We start from the raw sequence: 17390 nt of genomic DNA on the forward strand, positions 1-17390 counted from the left end.
GACTGACCGACTCGCAGCCTGAAGGCCGGGACAGAGTCCGTGTGGCTGTCCCGGATGGCGGCCCCCGCCTGTCCCCCCTCCCCCGCCTGTCGCCCCTGCCATGGGCTGCCTGACACGGCCGATTCCCGCGGCTCGGGGGCTGTGGGGTTGCTGGGGCGGCATCTCGGGGATCCCCTGCCTGGGGAGGCGACGTTCCCAGCTTGGCTCCTGGGGTGCTTGCCCCCCCTCGCTCTCTGCTCTGGTGGAGAGGGTGCTGGGGGTGCCGCGTCCACCCTGCGCCAAACCAGGCGCTTTCCTAAGAGTGAAAAGAGCAGCAAGCCGGGAAAGCCCCCACGAACCCGGTCAAGCGCCCGGTGTGTCACCCCGCATACACCTCCTGTGTATGCCACAGGAACTGGGGACCGGGTGAAGGGCAGTGTCCCCTAGAAACCGGGACACCCTCTGGACACAAACGTGCCCGGGCAGCACGGGAGGAGGAGCACGGCCGGAGCAGCCCTTATTCCCCAGCCTGTCCCGTCCCTGGGGGGTCTGATGCCGCAGCCCCCGTTAGCGCAGCTCTGCCGGAGCCCGTGGGGCCCGGGGGAGGCTCCGCGGCCGCCCCCGCTCTGGTTTAATGGTTAACGGCGGCCGAAGCGCAGAGCTGGAGGCTCCGGCAGCTCCGTTCGCTGTTGTGCAACTCCACGAGTATCGCCCACCCTTGCATAGGCTGAGGCCAGCCCGACCCCCGGCCCGGGCAGGGGGCTTGCCAGGGTGGCAGCCCAAACTAAAATCGTGGTCATTTTAACTGGAAAGGCCGTGCAAGGATCATTTAGTCCAACTCCTGGCCCTGAATAGGATTCCCCCGAGAATCACCATCCCTGGGAGATCTCTCCGTGGTACCTGGATGCCCTTGCCGGGGGCTGCCTGCGGGCTGGACTGTGATGATGCCCCTCGCCCAGGTGGTCTTGCAGAGGGACCCGCTGCCGTGCCAGCACTGCCCGTGTCCCCTGGCTGCCCGCTGGGGATGCAGAGCTGCCGGGAGACGGGGCCACACGGCTGTGAGCCTCAGGGCTGTGGGGCTAAGCGGGCTGCGGAGCTGTTCAGGTGTGGGGCTGGTTTGGATGGAGAGGCTGTGCCGTCCAGCCACAGAGCTGCGCGGGCTGCGGAGCCCTAAGGGGTGCAGGGACCTGGAGGGTGCGGATCCTTGTAGTACAGAGCCCCGTACAGCGCTTTGCAGCGTGTCACACCGTGTAGGTGTCACACCGTGCAGGTGCCACACCTGCAGTGTGCAGTGCGCCTTGAAACCCCGCGCTGCATCCTACAGCGTGCAGGGCTATAGGACGCGCAGCCCTGTTCAGCCTCTGACGGCGCTCGCTGGGCTCCTCCTCGCTCCCTCTTGTGGGAACGGCACCGTTCAGCACCGTCCCCTCGCGGTGTGACAGAGCCCGCACGCCTCTGTCCCCGGGAATGAGGAGCGGTACTCCCACAGCCCTATCCTCTCCCCTCGCTCTGACCCCAACCCCGACCTTCCCTCCCCGACCCTGAGACTCCCAAGTGATGTTTGGGACGGATTCTTCATTCACCACCCAGATTTCGAGCCTCCAGCCAGGACTCCAGGCACATTTTCCATCACCCTGAGGACTGGGCAGTTGTTCTCTTATTTGAGTCCAGTTCTCCCAAATCCCACAAGAATTATGAGCAAGCGGGCAGCCCTGCATGGCTTCTGCTGCTTCTGGGGCAAATCGGAGACCAAATTTGGCCACCTCAGTTCTGCCACAGCAAGAGCTTTCTCTTCCCTGATGCCATTCCAAGCCTGCCTTTCTCCAGGGAGGTGGCACAGTAGTACCCACATCCCAGCGCAGGTGGGAGCGCAGGGACCAGAGTGAAGCCACACTGATCCCACACGGAAATGGTGCTCCTGTGCATGGCAACACAGCCCAAAACAACTCCCAGAGGATTTAGGTGGTGCAGGAGGGAGCCAGCCATGTGCTGTGGGATGATGGAGAAGTGGAGCAGGGTAAGGGTGCAGCCGGGGGCAGCCTGCTGGGAGCCCACGCGTGGCTGTGGCCAAGTGGCAGCAGGAAGAGCGCGGCAGCAGCGACATCAGCCGTGCTCTATCGGCGCCCTTATCTCGCAGGGGGATGGGAGAAGCTCTGGAGGGCTGCTGTGGTTTGGCGTCGAGCGCGGGGCTGACGAGCCTGGGGTGCCTCCAGCTCTAACGCCTTCAGCGGGGTTTGCTGAGGCCGCGTTTTCGGTTTTCATCTCTTCACCTGCCGCGGTGCAGGGGCAAAGATGCTGAGGGAAGGAGCGTCGCTTCCTGCCACACAGCCCGGCACGGCACGGCACAGGGGCTGCGGGTTCCACCCGCCTCCGGCGGGCGCCAGGCCACCGTGCCATGAGGCCAGGCAGCCACTGGCCATGTAACAGCGCCACTGTCATTGCCTCGCCCCGTGTCCCTCCACCGGGGAGGAGAGGAGGCAAGTTTAAACTCTGGTGCACATCCAGCTCAGCCAAGCTTTTTTGGCACGTGGAAGCTGCAGGATCCACAGGAGTGATGGGGAGGTGAGCAAGGAAGAGAATGCTGGGAAAACACAGCCTGGCTTCCACCCCCAGCCCTGTGCAAGGCTCTGCTCTGGCACACATCACCCCATACAGCAGCTCTTGGTGGCTGTGTATCCCTATTTCAGAGGTGCCAAACCACTCATCCAGGGCGGGTGCACTCACGGTCACATTGTGCTCAAAGCTGCTCTCCCAGCACCAGTTGCAGCAGCAGCAACAGCCACAGAACCAATGATTTTGACTCAGTTTAAGAGTGTAAACTTTCTCTCAGCCTTTTAATGGTGTTTGGGTCTGAATGCATCTGAATGCATGGGTCTGAAAGGGTGGGAATGGAGGATGGAGCAGAGCCAACAGCCCACACCAGTGAAATTTCTGTATTGTCCTGTGCAGGGTCAGGAGATGGACTCAATGATCCCTTGGGGGTCCTTTCCAACTCAGGATGTTCTATGATTCTATGAAGGCAAAGGGCTGACCCCATCTCCCCATAACAAGGGACATTCTGTGATGGGAGAAAAGCTTCTCAGGGCTTCCTGGGGGCTGGAGGGGGCCCAGGCAGTGTGAGGAGGACAGAGACCTTCAATCCTCATCCTGCTGAGGATCTGATCCTGCAGCCTCATCACCCCCCAGCCCCAAAACCTGCCTGGTCCCCATCCTGTTCCCATCTTGATGCCTATCTCACTGGGGTCCCACACAGTACCCCCAAACTGCCCATCTTTGGACACCCCACCATCAACCTGCTGGCACCAGCTGGGATGGGATGGGACAAGGACACTCATAGAAAAGTAACAGAAAATATCTACAGAGAGTCAGTGCTGGGACACAGCCACTCTGGTGGGCACAGGGCTGCTGGTACCTGTCCCTTTGGCACCCCACGGTGTCCAGCCAGGTGGGATCCCCTTGTGGCACTGCCCCTGCCCCTGGGGGGCTATAGGTTGGTGATGTAAACCTCCAGCCCGTTGGCTGCTGTCCGGGCAGAGGCTTTCCCAGGCCCCCCTGCCCAAATGTCCACCACACTCTCGTACAGGTTCTCAGGGACACAGGGCTTCTCTGGCTTGTCCCGTTTTGCCGCCTTCTTCCAGTTAATGTCCACAGCCTCATAGTCAGGGTCGGGGCCACGGCCCTGAGCAGTCCATGCTCTGTCATTGATGGACTCATAACAGGGGTCAGGGGGGCCTGGGGCTCCTGGGGCTCCCTCCTGCTGGTGGGGAGGTGGCCACTCAGAACCCACCTCCTTCACAGCCCTCAGGGTTGATGTAGGGACCTGGGATTTCTTCTTGGTGGCTTTGCACACTGTCGAGTACATTTCCTCCAGCTGCAAAAGGAATTTTTTTGGGGGGTGGATGTCTGGGGGCAATCCCTGCCCACTGCAGCGTATCCTCATGATTTTGTACCCCCCCCAATATTCTGACAGCCCCCAGGAGGATCCTGGCAGTGGATCCTAACTTACACCCTGCTCCAAATGGGCACTACAGGGAGACAGGGAATTAAATGACTCCCCATGTGCCCCATCCCTGCTGCCCCCCAGAGTCATACCTTGGCCTGAGGGGCATTGCCTGCACCATCCCAGCAGTGCTGTACTCCAGAGGGTCCTGCCACGGCCCCATCCTGCACCCCCACCGACACTGCTTTCTTCACTTTATGGACACAGGCATAATCAGCTGCCCCATGCACAGCCCGTGGAGGGGACACCTGGGTGCCACTTGGCATGGGGGGCACCGGGGCGTCCTCCCCTCTCACTGCCAGGCACTCATAGACAGTGTCTGGCGCTGGTTTCCGCAGTGGGGTGAAGAGCAGGTTGGAGTAGGTCTGGTCAGGGGCTGGGGAGGCTGCCAGGGGCTCAGGGACTGGGATCTGGGGCAGCTCACGGTGCAGGAGGCCAGAGCTGTGCAGGGATTCGCCTCCAGGGGCCGTGGGACAGGGCAGATCCAGGCTGGCTGGACGCTGCACTGTGGGAGAGAAGAGGAAAGGAGAGGATGAAACCGGCACCAACCCCAGAGCCAGCACAGTGCCAACACTGTAGCACATCTGTCCACGACTCTCTGGGCAGCATGGGGACTGCAGGCAGTTGCCACCAGCCCCTTGGGCTCCCCCTGCTCCACAGGCACTCACCATCATCCCTGACCTTCACCCGATACAGCTCGTGCAGCTTCGTGTCCGACTTGCTGAGTGACCGCAGCTGTGTCTGGCAGAGCTGGGCCTGCCATGGGGGAACAGACACCCTCAGGCTGGGCTGAGAGCCCAGACCATCCCCCTGGGCTGATCCTGCCCCCAAGATGTGCTCTTACCTCATCCACAAGCTTCACCCCATCTGGAGCGACCTTCTTCCTGCCCTTCCTGCAGGGAGAAGTGGGGCTGAGCCCAAGGCAGATGGCAGAGCCAGGGCTGAGGAGCAGGTGTCCCAGGTCCCCAAAATCCACATCCTGCTCCTTCCCCAGACCCACAGCAGGTCTGTGCTGGCTGGGAACATCACAGTTGCATCCTGCACCCCACTGAGCTGTGCAGGCACCACTGGCACCACCCTCAGCATTACCCCTGGCATTGCCCAACCTGCTCACAGCTCAGCCCTCTCTGGGCTGCTCCTCTGAGGTTTTTGGGTGTAGGGACTGCAGCACACCGGGATGCAGGATCAAGCCAGAGCTGCACTGGGGTGCAGGTGAGGGCTTGGGGTGAGCAGAGCAGCAGATCACCACGGTCCCAGCTCAGGATGGCTGCACACTATCCCCACGTGCAGCCACCGAACGCCACCGAGGGATCCCCAGCCCCATCCCAGCCCCAGGAGGGAAAGTGGAGGAGCTGTGGGCAGCACGTACCGTTTACAGGCAGCACACAGGGTGCCCAGGTAGACCAGGCCACCGAGCAGGGCCAGGGCAGTGCCAGCTGGCAGCAGCTGTGTCCCTGCTGTCCCCTCGCCGCTGGCTGCAGCCATGGGGGAGCCGCTCCCAGCACCACTGCAGGGTGAGCTCTGAGGAAAGAGAACATGAGTTGGAGCTCAGCCAGGAGTGCTGGGCTCACCATGGCATGAAATGGTGCTCTGTGACCCCTGAAGCACAATCCCTGAGAAGGGATTTCACTGGGTGTCCCATTTTCTGGCCAGTGATTGCTGTCCCCAGAGTCACCATAACATTTCCAGTGCCCAGCTCAGTGTGGACACTTGGCAGTGAGTGCTCTGCCAACATCAGGGTAAACTACAGATTTTGGTTCCTTTTGAAAAAAACAATCCAACAAAAACCAGAGGGATTCAAGCTCACAAGTTGCCGCTGAAATCGTGAAAAGGAGATGCTCAGGAGCCCTGAAAACCCTCTGGAGACACCCTAAAAATAACAAAGTGCTTTCTGGGGACACTGGAACACTGCTCCAGGCTGTGGGATGGGGGTGACACCACTCCTGAGCATAATGGAGGCCAGTAAGAACAGGCAGGATGACTCAATTTCCCGGAAACAGGGAGAGCTTCAGTGTCTCCCTCCTTTCCCTCCTCATGCCCTGGGCTCAGCAGAACATAACAGGACACCCTCCTGTTGGATTCACACGGACCCCACATTACCTGTGCTACCATAACCCCAGGTCTGCAGCTGCTCTCTGCTGTGACACCAGAGCAGAAAACACCCAAATTTCCCACCCCTTTCCTCTGCCTAAAGCTGTGCCTTGCCCAAATTCAGCCCTTGCCCCTGTGCTTTCCTCAAGGCAAAAATCATTCCCTGCAAGCTGCAGCAGAGCCAGAGCAAGCAGTGCAGGGCAGGAGGGTGCTGGGGAGCCTGACACAAAGCATGGATGCCCCCCAGCCTGTCAGGATCCCCCCCTTCCCCAGGAGGCTTTTTGGTGACCCCTGTTCCATCATTCCCATGCCACCATCCCCATTCCTGCTCCACAGAGAACCCAAAGCCAAAGCTGACACCCCTTCACCTTCACCGGCGTCGACGGCGCCTGCGGCTCCCAGCTCTGCACAGCTCAGCTCTGTGCACCCTGCCCTACAAAAAAAGGCTGGTCTGGTACCAGCACCCAGGAAATGCCTGCTCTGAAAGGAGATGGAGGCAGTTCCTGGAGTAAAACACAGCTTCAAGATCCAGAAGGGACCAGCAGTAGGGTCCCCGGGCAGAGCTGGGCAGGATCAGCTTCCACCAGCACAGATGGGAACCCAGAGATCTGGTGGGACATGCTGAGCACCTCTTACTCACCCTCCTGCATGTCTTCATCCAGATGACAAAGCCCAGAAGAGCTCTGGTGAGAAGCCACCCTGTCTTGTGCAAATCTCAGAAGCTACTGCAGACCCACAGGAGCTTCTCTCTCCCCTGCACCCCAGGTCACACAGCAGCATCTTTGGCACATTTTTACCCCAATAACCAGAAGGTCTCTGCCCATTAGCAGCACCCTTTTATCTGGGAGCATCCTTTTATCTAAGAACTTCCCATGCCTTTAGAAACTGCCCTGATTGAAGCATGAACCCTGGAGAGCAATTATTTCAAGGTAGAAAGTGAGACAGAGAGGTTTAAGGACTAACCAGGCTGGACAGACTGGCTTAGATCAGAGCTGGGAAGGGGAGGCTGTTCCCTTTCCAACAACGTTTTAATTAGACAACACAGCTTTTCTGTCTGAGCATATTTTAATTATTTGGATTACCTGCAACAGGGCTGGTGTGTTAGACAGAGCCTGGAGCTCCTCGCTGGACTCGTTCAGCTCATTGAAGTGATGGAATCATGGGCTGCAGGACCAGGGCAGAGCTGAGCAGGCTCTGGAGTTGAGCAAAGTTCTAACGAGGTTCAATGGTCAGGAGCTCTTGTGATGCTGGAATCGAGGTGGGAGCTTTCAGCATGCTGAGGCAGGCACACACGGGGCAGCTTATCCCACAGCAGGGGGATTTTCCATCCCTGAATTTTGAAGATTGAAAGGAGAGACTTCCTTGAGTAGAAATGAATGCAGAGAAATTCTTCTGGTCTACTTTCTGTAGGGCAGGTCAGTGGTTGCTCTGGGATTTCTGAGCAGTGAAACAATGCAGTACATGCTCCTCAATGTTCAGGGTCAGCAGCCACTTCTTGGGGCAACACCTTGGGTGTCCCAAAATCACAGCTTTGTGAGCAGAACCCAGCGCCTCACTAAAGATGCTCAGGTAGGACTGAGCAGGTTTGCAAGGCAAAGTTTCAGCCAGACCTTCTGAAACCTACACCTGAATTTCCTGCCAATGAAGTTATCGATCTCCCAGCCCTGGGGCTGCCCCCGGGGCAGGAGACTCAGCAGACAGCTTTTGTAAGGCGCTGGCTGTGCCAGCTGAGGCGGCTTTGAAGACGAGGGCGGGTCACAGCCGTTGAGTACGTGCCACGACACCCACAGCCCCCGAGCAGGGATGGCTCCCCGGTGTGTGACACCCCAGCACAGGCACCCGAAAGGCAGATGGGCTGCTACTCCAGGATGTGGGAGTATTCTGTGAGTCCTACAAAAGGTGCAAGTTCCTCATCTGGGCTTCCTGAAAGCAAGATTAAGTTCACTGCCAAACCAAGTGCTGTTGATGATGATTCTGCCTGGCTTCTGATTCATCTCCCCAGATAAAACCACACAGTGTTCAGAGCAGGGTGGCAAGAAAAAAAGTCTGTGAAGCTACTCAAAGCGTATTTGCACAAAACCAAGAGAAACATTTTGAGCTGATTTCCATCAGCAACTGTGCACACAGCTGCAGCAAACTCTGCTCAGGTACCCCAGGGAGTTGTGCTTCAAAAAAGGCCCAAGAAGCAGAAGTAGATGGATCTTTTCTTTTCAATTACAAAAAGTGAAAGCTCTGTTTACAGCCAGTCACAACACTGAATCTGCTCTGGACCATGGGTGCAATTAGTGAATTTTAAGACTATTTAAAAAAAACAGGCATAAGATCTTACCCACTTTACTCATCTCTGTAATGAGATTTCATGGCCAAACACCTCTGGGGGCTTTTCATTTAGAAAGTGCCAACCACACTTCTAAATGCCAGACCCAAATGTCTGAAAGCTTGGATGCAGACTTCCAGCTGCAGCTCTGATCACTGCTCACGTGCTGGAGGGGCTTTTGAGAAAATACAACTTTAAAACCTTTGGGGGAGTGACTGTCAGCCCATACCACAGAGCTCTGCCTGATGCTGACACCATTTCAGGTGACTTTTCTTTCTTCTCGCCCTTCCCTCATTGCTGACCACTCACTTGGGCAGAAAAAAGCTCTTCTAAAGCAAGAATCAGCTCAAGAGGTTTTCTGCTGAGCTGAACTACAGCAGGAGACCAGCAGAGAGCTCAGTGCTGCTGGGAAGCCAGATTCCAAACTACAGGATGGATGTATTAAGGAGATGTGACCTCTCAAGAACCACCTGCCTGCCACAGTGGTTTCCTTTGCCACAAATGCACTACTTTTACATCATCTTAGGTTTTCAGACAGCATTTCAGTGACCACATTCTCAAGCCTCCTCACCCAGAGACAGGAGGTCAGCACTTCTCCATTGCACACACCAGCAATATTCCTGTCCCCCTTCCCACAAAACAACTGGAAATTTCCACAATGCCACACACCTCCGAACTAAACTAATTAATCCCAAAAGCAATTGTTTCCCACTCAGCCTCCAGACTCCAGCCTTGAGATCCCAGCGCACTGCCAAGCTCCACCACCTTTTCTTCCCTTTCAAACCCAGCTGCACAGCACAAAGCATGGAATGACACAGCTTGGAGCCCAACTCACAAAGCTGAACCTAGCTGAGGTTTCCCAAAGCAGAGCAGGAATCCTGCCTGTCCAGTCTATCCAGCCCCAAGAGCATCTCTAACAATGTTGTGACTTCTCTGTACACTGGTGGGTTTAAAATCTTTCCCCCCCAGTTTAGCTGCAGATCCCCCGTTTCCCACGCAGGAAAGTCACCACCACTTACTTGCAGGAACTCAAAATCCGGTGAGCGTGGAGTGCAGGGATCCAACCATGTTCTCTTCCTTGCCGGCCAGCCCGGAGAATTTCAGTTTTGATCCCACAGCAAGTCCCAGTCAGGATCTCCCGCACATGTCCAAGATGCCGATGTGAGCTCTCCTGCTCCCTGCAGCCGGCTGTGAGCAGACACAGAGCACACACACCGCAGCTTCCTGGCCCCAGAGGTGCTGCCTTCACCCCGGGCTGGGCTTGGTGTGTGCTCGCAGCTCCCAGGCTCCCAGCACACCCCAGCAGCCTCTGCCCCGCCCGGCTCCTCCGGGAGCTCAGGGCAATATAAGGAACGAATGGGGCGCCCCAAATCATCGTTACCTTGCAAATGAACAACACCTTACAAGGAGAGAGGGGAAAAAGAAACACCAACTTTATTCATCAGGGAAGTGAACTGCGCTGGGTGGGAGGTGGCAGCCACTGGAATAGGAGTCTTAACAAGTCAGGCTGTGCAGATCCCAAGGAAGGGTAAAAATAGGATTTAGCAAAGACTCAGGGTTCATACAAACAGTTCCTAAAGAGATGATGATGTTAAAGAGTCTCAGAGCACAAAATAAAACCCCAAATTTTTTCAGCCCAGCTCAGCTCTCCAGTCATGGGCCACTTCAGTGAGCATCCATGCTAAGCTGGGCACATTAATCCTTGTCACCATTCAGCACTCAAGTGTGAGAAACAAACAGTCATTTGTGAGGGAAGGGCCATTGTGAAACCCTTGAGTTGTGTGGAGAACACGAATTCAGAACAGTGAGGATAGTACAGCAAATTCCAATAGGAACCGATGGATGTTGAAGTGCCCGAGGCTCTTCACCTCCCACATCCACGAGGATCACAGCAGGATCCAGGTGCTCTTCAGCAGCACAGACTCACTCCCACAGGTTTCCTGAAGATGTTCATCCTGTTTGGTTTTGCTGTCTCACTGTGTTTCTGAGGTGTGTCTGCAGCAATGTGAAATCCCACACGACCTGAACAGCTCTGATCGTATCTCCTTCAGTCTCAGATTTTCTTGCTCATTTTGCAGCCTGACCCACAGGCAGACACAGCCCTGCCCAGGCTGACAGCTTGTTTTTTCATCTCTTCTTAGGGAGAGATAAAAAAGGGGGGACTAAAGGGACTTTTTCATTAGAAAAATGACTCACATAATAAAAGGAAATGGGTTCCTTAAGTTAAAAAAAAAGGTGTCCTTAAGATACTGGTATGAATTGCAAACCTTTTTTTTTTTTAAAAAAAAATGCCTTTACAATGCAGAATCCCATCAGATGATTAAACCAGCACCTCCTCTGAGGTGAGGACTGGCCACCACCAACACAGAATATAACCAAGGGGATAGGATATCCTTCCTGTCCAAACAGTTCCCACCTTGAAGGGAAGGCCATTTGGCTTGTCTGGCCTGCTCCCAGCCCAGCCCCAAGCTCTCCCACTGCAGGGCTCACACAGATGCTGCTCTTTGTGCTCATCCAGGGCCCAGCTCAACCTGGATCTGGGTCCTGAGGTTTTTTAGTAAAAGGACCTGTGCCCAGTGAGCCACCTTGGTGGCAAAAATCACAAGGCTCCCTGGAGCTGTTCCTGGATAGGTTTGGGAATTGTTATGCTGCTAGCTCATTCCCCCAGCTATGGCACTCTACTGGAACCAGGCAGCTTTCCATACCAAACCAGTGAGTTTGGCTACAGCATGGCCTGAGATACTCTTACAGTCAAACTGCTGAAATCTGAAGCTCCAGGCCACTGGTTCCCAAAAGCTGAGAGTTTTCTGTCTCTTCCTTATATTGGGGCTACAAAGAACTGCTCCCCCCAAAAAACTGAGTTCTCAGATAAATTCCACAGTAAAAACCAGAAGGCAGAGAGCAGCTAAAGCACTTGACCTTTGATGTTTTCACCCAGCCATGCTTGGGACCCTGCCTGCACCTGTGCTTGGCAGGTGGCCACAGACAGAAGCCACAGTTAATGGCAGGATGTGGGGCTGTCCAAGCCCCCTCAGCTGGTTTGTAGTCAGCAGTCTTATCACCTGAGCACCCACAGACTCTGGATGGGGCTGCTACTGCAGGGAAAATTAAGGAAAGAAGTGTGCAAGAGAACTGTATTCCTTGTAGCTGGGCCTCATCCAAGGCCCAGCTCACTGAATACTTTCAGGGCTGGACGGATGTGCACTCCTCCCCCTCCCAGAAGAGCTCAGAGGCATCCAGAAACTGCTGCTTTTTTGCCCAGTTTTAGGCTGGGCAGCCTGAGGCCCAGCAGAGCAGGAGAGCTCATCGAGGCTCTGAAGCCAGGAGCACCAGAAAGACAACTCCTGCAGCCCAACACTTTCCTCAGCACCTAGAATTCAGTCATCTTCTTGTGGGTGTCTGCTTTCTTCTGCTCCCGCTGCAGCCTGGCTTCCTGGGCCTGCAGCTGCCCCAGCTGCTTGTGAGCATCAGCCAGCTTCTCCTCCAGCTGAGCTGTAGCAATGCTGTGCCTGAAAGCAAAAAGCACTGTCATCCTGCATGGTAAGATCAAAGGGTTGTTCCATCCCAGGAGGGTTTGTCCTTTCTGTAGGATTAGCCCAAGGGACCTGCTGAAAGCCAGGAATAACCTGATGCTCAGCACTATCTGGGCTAGAGAATGTCCTCCTGGGATGCTCAACAGCAATGCTGCAGTGGTGCAAGAGAAGGACTCTCTTTCTTCAGAGAGCTCCTCTCTTTGCCACAGCCTGAATTCCAGCCAAAGGACCCCAGACACATCTGCCAGTGTCCACGCTGGCCTGAAGCACACACTGAACTCTGTCCTCCAGTTGCCCTTAAGTCCCACCCAAATCCATTTCACTGATTCCTCCCACATGCCATGTCAAGCCCACCTCTCCCCAGAAGCAGCACACACTTGATCCCAAAGAACGTTTTCCTACCGCCCGATGTTGCGCGCCAGGGCCTGCTGGATTCCCCTGATATCCCTCTGGGTTTGCTCAATCTTCTCAGTGGTCTGGAAGAGGCTGACACTCAGGGCCTTCTTGGTGCTCTTGCTGGCGTGGTAGATCTCTTTGCTGTTCCTCTGGGGCAGAGCCATGCCCCCAGCCCTGTCCCCAGCGCTCTTCCCGCGCAGTTTCTCATTCAGGAAGTCAAACACGTTGCGAGGGGCCTTACGGCCGCCCCCCTGTCCAGAGCTGCTTCCCTTTGCTCGGCATTTCCTCGATTTGCCTGGCTCCAGCTTCCCCTGCTTCTTCTTCTGAAGTACCTCAGCACACTGGTCCAGGGACTTCCCTCGAGGAAGCACCACAGCCTGCACTGGCTCCACTCTGCCCTCGCCATTCTTCCCTAAGCCTGAGGAGAGATTCTGAGTGATTACAGCATCCTCTCTCCGAGGCACCTCCCACCACAAACTCACATTGACAGTCACAAACTTAAAACAAGCAAAGAAGCCTTTGAGGTACCAAAAGTTAGAGCTTCTGTCCAAACCAAGGGGACCAGCAAAGGCCAGGTTAGGAGCCTTGCACAGCAGCAGATTTGTGATTCCAAGCCCGAGGCCATCTGTCAGGCTGGTTTCTGTTTCTCACATCCTCAGCTTCTCAAGCCAGGTTCTACTGAAAACTGGTTTGGTTCCTCTGGGAGGACTGGAGACACAGAGGCTCTCCCAGAGCCCCCAAGGCTCAATGCAATTTGGGTGGGAGTTCAGCAGGCTTTGAAGTCTGTGTCCAGGCCAGGAGATGCATTAACACAGACATCAGAAGCTTTGCAGATCAGCTCCCTTCCACCTTCAGCCTTTGAACACTCCACAACGTTCTCACGGCTTTGATCATGAGCTTGACCTTGCTTCCAAGTGCCTCCACTGTTTGCCACTATCATACAGGGGTTGGTGCCCCACATGCCTGTACTTCCATGAAATAACTCATCCCTCTTCCCTCCAACACTGCTGGGTTCTATCACATTGCTTGAGCCTCAGCCAACTGCCCCTTCAGCACAGCAAAATTCTGGCTTCATCCAAAATCTTGGGTTTTTCTTAACAACCCCAGGACCACCCTCTCCCCTTACCTTTTCCAAACTCATATCCCATCTGAACAAGCAGTTTGGAGCCAATGCCACGAGTATGGGCTTCCCAGCCACCGAAAGAGGAGCTGCAGGCAGGGGTCCACTCCCCGTTCTCTGGAACCCCTGAATCTATCACTGTGGTACAGAAAAAGAGAATCAGTGAAACAGGAATTGTGAATAAAGCTGCTGTGTGGGGCATCCCTAACAGAACAGTACAATTCACTTCTCTAACCATAAAAGCATTTGGTTTTGTCTCCAGCCTTAGTTCCTATTGACTTGTTCCCTTCCATGAACACTGCAAAGGGAGTAACTGAAATGTGATGTTTCACTTGATTTAATTTAATATATCACTTCCCAGTTCCAGGCAAAATCACCCAGGAGTTTTATGATTCTTTTCCTTCCTTCCAGGATGATAATATAGACTAATGTACACATCTGAGTAGAACTTAGCACAGTGGCACCTAATACTTATCCTTTGCCTCCAGCTCCTGTAAGCCACAGCATTAATTTCTTGTTACTAGGATCCAATAATCTCTGCCAGGTTAAATGTAAAGAGCTCTAGGACATGACTTTGTCCCTGTGATGCAGCTGTGGCACCACCAGAGGGACAGTGCTGCCTGTGCAACTTTCAAGAAGTCACTTGGACATTCTCTATGTCACCCTTCAGCAGTAAAACAGGGCATGGCTGTTCCTGCTGCCTCATCAAGGCACCAGAAGGATCCAATATTCCCATTTCCTTGGGTCTCACATTCCTGGGTCATGCAGCTCCCAGGGATGAGAAAATCTGATTCACTTATTAATTAACTCAGCTCAGCCAGACATGTAAGAAAAAGGCTCAGAGCTTGGAACTCTAAAATATCACCTCTTCTTCCACGTGTGAGAAGTTCCCATGGAAACCTCCAGCCTGCATTACACCAGAGATTTGCATAAAACAAAGATTTTAGTTTGCAGTTATAGCATAACAGCCAGTTACTGTTCTCAAATCTTTCAGGAACACATAAAGAGATCAACTGCTTTCATCAGAGGTGAGACACAGAGTGAGTGCTCTAGGACAGTCAGCCAGTCCTAGAGAAAAGCAGAACAAAATCCCAAGTCACTTTTGCTCAAATTCTCCCCACTCCCTTACCTTTGGCATAACCAGAATCATCCACACTGTCCTCATCAGACTCGCCAGATTCAGCAGCTTCTTCATTTCTCAGGGGGGGAATGACACTGTCCCCTTCCACCACAGCCTCCTTGAGGAGCAGGGAGTCAAATTTCACCGTGTAGTAGCCACTGTCCACATCTACAGAGGGAACAGCAGGACAGGAGCTCCAGCACACAGGGAGCTAAACCAGAGTCAGCTCCAGCAGAACGACACAGGACAGGAGGGAGTCCCAAGGAACAATTCCAAAAAATTCTGGGTTTAATCTGTGATTTTTCTGTCTGGGAGAAGTGCCCACTGCAATGAAAAGCTATTGCCACAATGCCTGTGTTGATACTCAAAAATTTATCTTTACAAATCAAGAAAGATGGGCTGTTGAGACATGGAATTAAAAAGAAGTTAAACTTGCTCCCTTCTGACTTAAGAACAGTTAAAAGAAAGATGGAAAGAAGGAATAAACTGTCCCTCTTCCCAGGACAGAGGGAAGCCTGTATCAGCAGCTACTGGGCAGGGCCAGCTCCTCTGGTTTTTGTTTAAACAAGACCAGATTATTGCAATTCTCACCTACTATACATGTAAATTCCTGCAGTCCCTCCCTCTTCCCTGGAGCAGTTAATGACCTCGTAGTCATTTCCTTTCCACATTCTTGCTCTTTATATCTCCTGTTTCCCAGTCAATTCTCTCCTCTAGCCTGACAAAACAGACTGTTTCCTCAGCTGTGTCAAGATTTTGAGCTCAGGGCAGCAGCCACATAGTTTTTCTGTCATATATTGTCATATGATGTTTTTCTGCCATTGACTACAGCAGCCAAGTTTTAGATCCAGGTAAACCTCAGCCTCCACCTTCCCCCTGCGCCCCGGGAAAGCCCCTGCCCCCCTCACCGGTGATTTTGGCCGTGTACCAGATCCCATCACTGTGCTTGGCCAGGCAGGCTGAGCCCACCCCCAGACTGCTCAGGTCGGGCTCCTGGAATGGCTGGAGCTCCTCCACAGACACCACCTGACCATGGGAAAACCTGCAGGGAAGGAGGAACAGGAGTTTTCAGATGAAAATCCCTCCCTTCTTCAAAAGAAATGCATACAAGTGTCAGGGTGAGGAACCTTCACCATAATCAGGGGAGTTTGACCACGTGCTGTTGCAATTATAAAGTTGTTACTGTGTCACCTTAAACAGGTTATTTATGTCATGGGACAAACAACGCATCCCATTCTGTAGAATTAAACTTCCTTGCCAGTGACACGTCCAAATAAAAAGTTCATGGCTTTGGGCATAAACAGGAGACAGACAGGGCTCCAGCCTAGCACCTCCACAGATCACTGAGATTGATCGTGATGAAGATCCCCAAAAACAGAGCCTATACAACCTCCCTGTACAAATGGAATGTGTGCATTATCCACAGACTTGGGTGTTTTATTTTTAAATACTTCATCAGTTGTTAATTTATCCACTCAGTCATGTAACATCTCTGCAACTTTCCCACAGGATTTTCCACTTCATCAGTGCATTAGCTAGAGAAAACAAGCAAACTGTTGCCACTGCTCACCAGAGTGCATTTTAAAAACATTAAGGCACAATTTCTTTGGGTGAGAAAGGCACACAGAGCAGTTTAGGAGGAGGTTTATCCCTCTGAACAACAAGGCCCCTCCCACCCCTCTCTCTTTACCGACAGTTCTCCTGAAATCTGCACTTGTCATCCAGGAAGAACGGGCACGGTTTCAGGGACTTGTGGGTGGGGTACAGATAGAGCACCCTGACCCCTGCACTGCCATCCTCCAGCTCCTCTGTCCCCACAATCATGGCATTGTGGTACTCCAGCGTCCCCCAGGAGCTGTAATAGGGGGCTTTAACCTTCATCCCACTCAACTCCTCCTCCTCCTCCTCTCTCTCACACTCCTCCTCGTCTTCACTGCACTTTGATTTGGTTTTATCCCCAGTTTCTCCCCCTCTCTCCGAGAAGATCTTGTTGTCATCAGCTGGAGGCTGCTCATCTGTTCCAAGCCCAGCAATGGCTTCCTTAAAAGCAGCATATTCCTCATCTTGGGCAGAGCTCTCCAGGTGGGAATCCTGCCCTGGGAGACCTGCTGGGGAGGAGGAGGAGGCATCTGTGTCCAAAGTGGCCAGAAGTTTGCTCTTTTTCACAGCCACCAGGCTCGACTCGGTCAGTTCTATGAGCTGCTTCAAATCCTCCTGCAGCTGGATCAGGTCTGACTGCTGCGATGGGTCCTGGCCCGCCCCCAGCGCCAGCTCCACCTGCTCCAGCTGTGCGTTGTAGGTCTGGATCGCCGCTTCCAGACTCTCTTCATCCATTCTCAGCACGAGAAAGGCGCTTTTGCCCGCGTCTTATCCACGAACTCCAAACACATTCAGAGTTTACTCAAGCATTTTGGATAACAAGTCCTCGCCCGCAGCAGCGACATGTACCCGCCGTCCCGCTCTTTCCTTCGGAAATCACCAGGGCGACATTCCTGCTGGAAACAGGCGGCAAGAGAGTCCGAGAAGAGGCCGGGCCTGGCCCTGCCCTCCCCCGCCACGGAGTCCACTCTCGCCCACAGGGCTAGCGCACGGCGCCGCTCCTGCCGCAGCCTGGGCGCTCCGTCAGCCCCAGGGCTGCATCACCTCCCTGAGCCGCCAGTGCCACCTCAGCGGCCCTTCCGCGCCCTCAGCTTCCTCGGCCCCTGCGAGCCGCCTCCATCACACCCGCCATGACACACCCACTTCCGGCCGCAGCACCCCCACTTCCGGCTGCGCTCGCCAACGCGTCACTCGCTCAGGCACTCGGGGTCCCCGAGAGGCCGGCGGAGCTAGGC

At 54.4% G+C, this 17390-nt stretch overlaps 2 protein-coding genes across 3 annotated transcripts; both read right to left on the reverse strand.

Annotated features, from left to right (window-relative positions):
- Positions 1–2784: 2784 nt before the first annotated feature.
- On the reverse strand, positions 2785–9624 carry LIME1 (Lck interacting transmembrane adaptor 1). Of its 2 annotated transcripts, XM_056507553.1 has the most exons (8): positions 9407–9624; positions 7153–7400; positions 6439–6503; positions 5349–5500; positions 4824–4872; positions 4648–4735; positions 4072–4484; positions 2785–3850 (listed from the first exon to the last, which is right to left on the reverse strand). In XM_056507553.1, the coding sequence occupies exons 4-8, from the start codon at positions 5462–5464 to the stop codon at positions 3464–3466; spliced, it is 1053 nt and encodes a 350-aa protein (XP_056363528.1). In that variant the 5' UTR covers positions 5465–5500; positions 6439–6503; positions 7153–7400; positions 9407–9624; the 3' UTR covers positions 2785–3463. The 2 variants fall into 2 exon arrangements, with proteins under 2 accessions (XP_056363528.1, XP_056363527.1); XM_056507552.1 differs by lacking the exon at positions 6439–6503.
- A 174-nt stretch (positions 9625–9798) lies between these two features.
- Positions 9799–17329, reverse strand: ZGPAT (zinc finger CCCH-type and G-patch domain containing). Its single transcript, XM_056507554.1, has 6 exons — positions 16247–17329; positions 15465–15598; positions 14566–14724; positions 13443–13574; positions 12323–12734; positions 9799–11896 (listed from the first exon to the last, which is right to left on the reverse strand). The coding sequence occupies exons 1-6, from the start codon at positions 16888–16890 to the stop codon at positions 11758–11760; spliced, it is 1620 nt and encodes a 539-aa protein (XP_056363529.1). The 5' UTR covers positions 16891–17329; the 3' UTR covers positions 9799–11757.
- Positions 17330–17390: the final 61 nt, after the last annotated feature.

This window comes from Oenanthe melanoleuca, chromosome 20 (assembly GCF_029582105.1).
Source record: "Oenanthe melanoleuca isolate GR-GAL-2019-014 chromosome 20, OMel1.0, whole genome shotgun sequence".
Taxonomy (NCBI): domain Eukaryota; kingdom Metazoa; phylum Chordata; class Aves; order Passeriformes; family Muscicapidae; genus Oenanthe; species Oenanthe melanoleuca.

Coding starts and splice junctions, on each gene's coding strand:
- LIME1 (XM_056507552.1), bottom strand. CDS start 5,464: ATGGCTGCAGCCAGCGGCGAGGGGACAGCAGGGACACAGCTGCTGCCA. Junction 4,873..5,348: donor CTGTGTGCTGCCTGTAAACG/GTACGTGCTGCC, acceptor TTCTCCCTGCAG/GAAGGGCAGGAAGAAGGTCG. Junction 4,485..4,647: donor GGTGAAGGTCAGGGATGATG/GTGAGTGCCTGT, acceptor TCTCTCCCACAG/TGCAGCGTCCAGCCAGCCTG.
- ZGPAT (XM_056507554.1), bottom strand. CDS start 16,890: ATGGATGAAGAGAGTCTGGAAGCGGCGATCCAGACCTACAACGCACAG. Junction 13,575..14,565: donor TGATTCTGGTTATGCCAAAG/GTAAGGGAGTGG, acceptor TCTGTACCACAG/TGATAGATTCAGGGGTTCCA. Junction 12,735..13,442: donor GGGATATGAGTTTGGAAAAG/GTAAGGGGAGAG, acceptor ATCTCTCCTCAG/GCTTAGGGAAGAATGGCGAG.